The sequence below is a fragment of the Meleagris gallopavo genome, chromosome 4, assembly GCF_000146605.3.
Source record: "Meleagris gallopavo isolate NT-WF06-2002-E0010 breed Aviagen turkey brand Nicholas breeding stock chromosome 4, Turkey_5.1, whole genome shotgun sequence".
Classification (NCBI taxonomy): Eukaryota; Metazoa; Chordata; class Aves; order Galliformes; family Phasianidae; genus Meleagris; species Meleagris gallopavo.
Window position 1 is genome coordinate 8,817,788 of NC_015014.2, and position 1,557 is coordinate 8,819,344.

General features: G+C 57.9%; 1 protein-coding gene across 1 annotated transcript in view; it reads left to right on the forward strand.

Moving 5' to 3' along the window:
- The first annotated feature begins 488 nt into the window (after positions 1 to 488).
- Positions 489 to 1,557, forward strand: part of NOCT (nocturnin) — a 6,608-nt gene continuing 5,539 nt past the window's right edge. Inside the window, exon 1 of the mRNA XM_010709564.2 lies at positions 489 to 597. Within this exon, the coding sequence (XP_010707866.1) occupies positions 489 to 597 (109 nt within the window). The remainder of the gene's footprint in view (positions 598 to 1,557) is intronic.

The following is a 1,557-nucleotide window of genomic DNA, read 5'->3' on the forward strand; positions in this document are numbered from 1 at the left end:
ATACAACGTTTGTGGGATACACACTTCATTCCGAGCAGTGAGGCTTTTGCACACCCTGGGCTTGGCACAAGTTGAGTGTGGAGGGAACTGAACATTCATCCCTGGCACTCAACTGGCACAAGCTGGCACCGAGTGCTTGCAAAACCACAGGGACAGGTGGCACTGGATGGGCTGCACTCTGAGCAGACAGACAGACGAACAGTGGGACGGATGTGGGAGCGGCAGCAGCCCTGCCTCTGGGACAGCCCAATCACCGCACATGGCCCAGCACACCCCCGGGGAAAGTTCAGAGCTGCCCAGCCGCCAACACCGCCTCTGTGAGGAATGTGCCAGCTGGAACCCAACCACTGGAGAGGTCGGTCACCAGGACACCAGGGTACCGTGAAACTGAGGGAATAAAGTGTGAAAAGCTGAGGTTATTCCCCAGTTGGAACGTTAGCACTCTGGAGGTTATTCCTCCTGAGGCTCTCGGCCTTCCCACCTCAACGATGGCAGGCCCTGGTCAGCACCTTGCTTCTCAAGTGGAGCCAGACAGCAGTGTTGTTCAGTACATAAATACCTTGCCCACCATTTACAGGACAGCTTCCACAAATGCTGGTACATGTGTATGAAACCGTCATCCCCAAGCTGCCCTCCTTGCTTGGGGCAACCCCAGCCCAGTATCTCTGTGTGACATCAAGCATGTGGCCGCCGTGAGCCCTGCACACTGTAGGGCCAGCACCTCCACCGCTGTTGCCCTGCAAGGGAAAGCACTGGCCACAACCAAAGCCTGGCCATGTCACAGCACCCACTCTACTGCCTTCCCCGTGGGCCACTCCAACCTCACTGCCCCTCCAAAAACTGGCACGTAGCGGAATTTCATCGGGTCAGCACAACACAACAGCCCCGCTGTGCCCAAAGAGCCCCCAGCCTGCCTGCAGGCTTCCCAGAGCCACACCACATCCCACAGGTGCCCAGAAACCAATGCCTAAGTGCTGCTCAACGATCTAAACTGTGAGCATCCTACTGCTCTCTCCCATGTTATGGGCTGCAGGTGGCATGGGAATCCCTGTGGCTGCAGAAATAGAGCCAGGCACACCACGGCAGCCAAGGGGAAGAGATGTGAGATGCTTTGGGAAGCTGAGTCACACGTACCCTAAATGAACAGCACACTGTGTATTTCCAGGAGGACTCGTATTTCCCATTCCGGGCCACCGAGCCGTGTGAGTCACCCTGCAGCATACCAGCCAAAGCACCGGTTCGCACCTCGGAGCTAAGCACAGCCCGCCCGGCTTTGGTACAAAGCAATCGGTGGGGAAAACAGCCTCATATTCGGAGAGCATCCGCCCTTCTGGGAAAGGTGATGGAGAAAAGGTTACAGGGAAACGAAAAAGCTGGCAGGGTGCTAACTTCATACCTTTAACATTTAGACACTTAGGGCGGAGTGCAAGCGTTACGGAGGCGAACCGGTATGCGGCCGCCCTCACACAGGCGCGGCGCCGAGCAGGCGCACAGCGGCTCAGCTCCTCGTGCCGCACGCCGCCTCGCAGCGCCCCGCGTGACACGGGAGCAGCACCG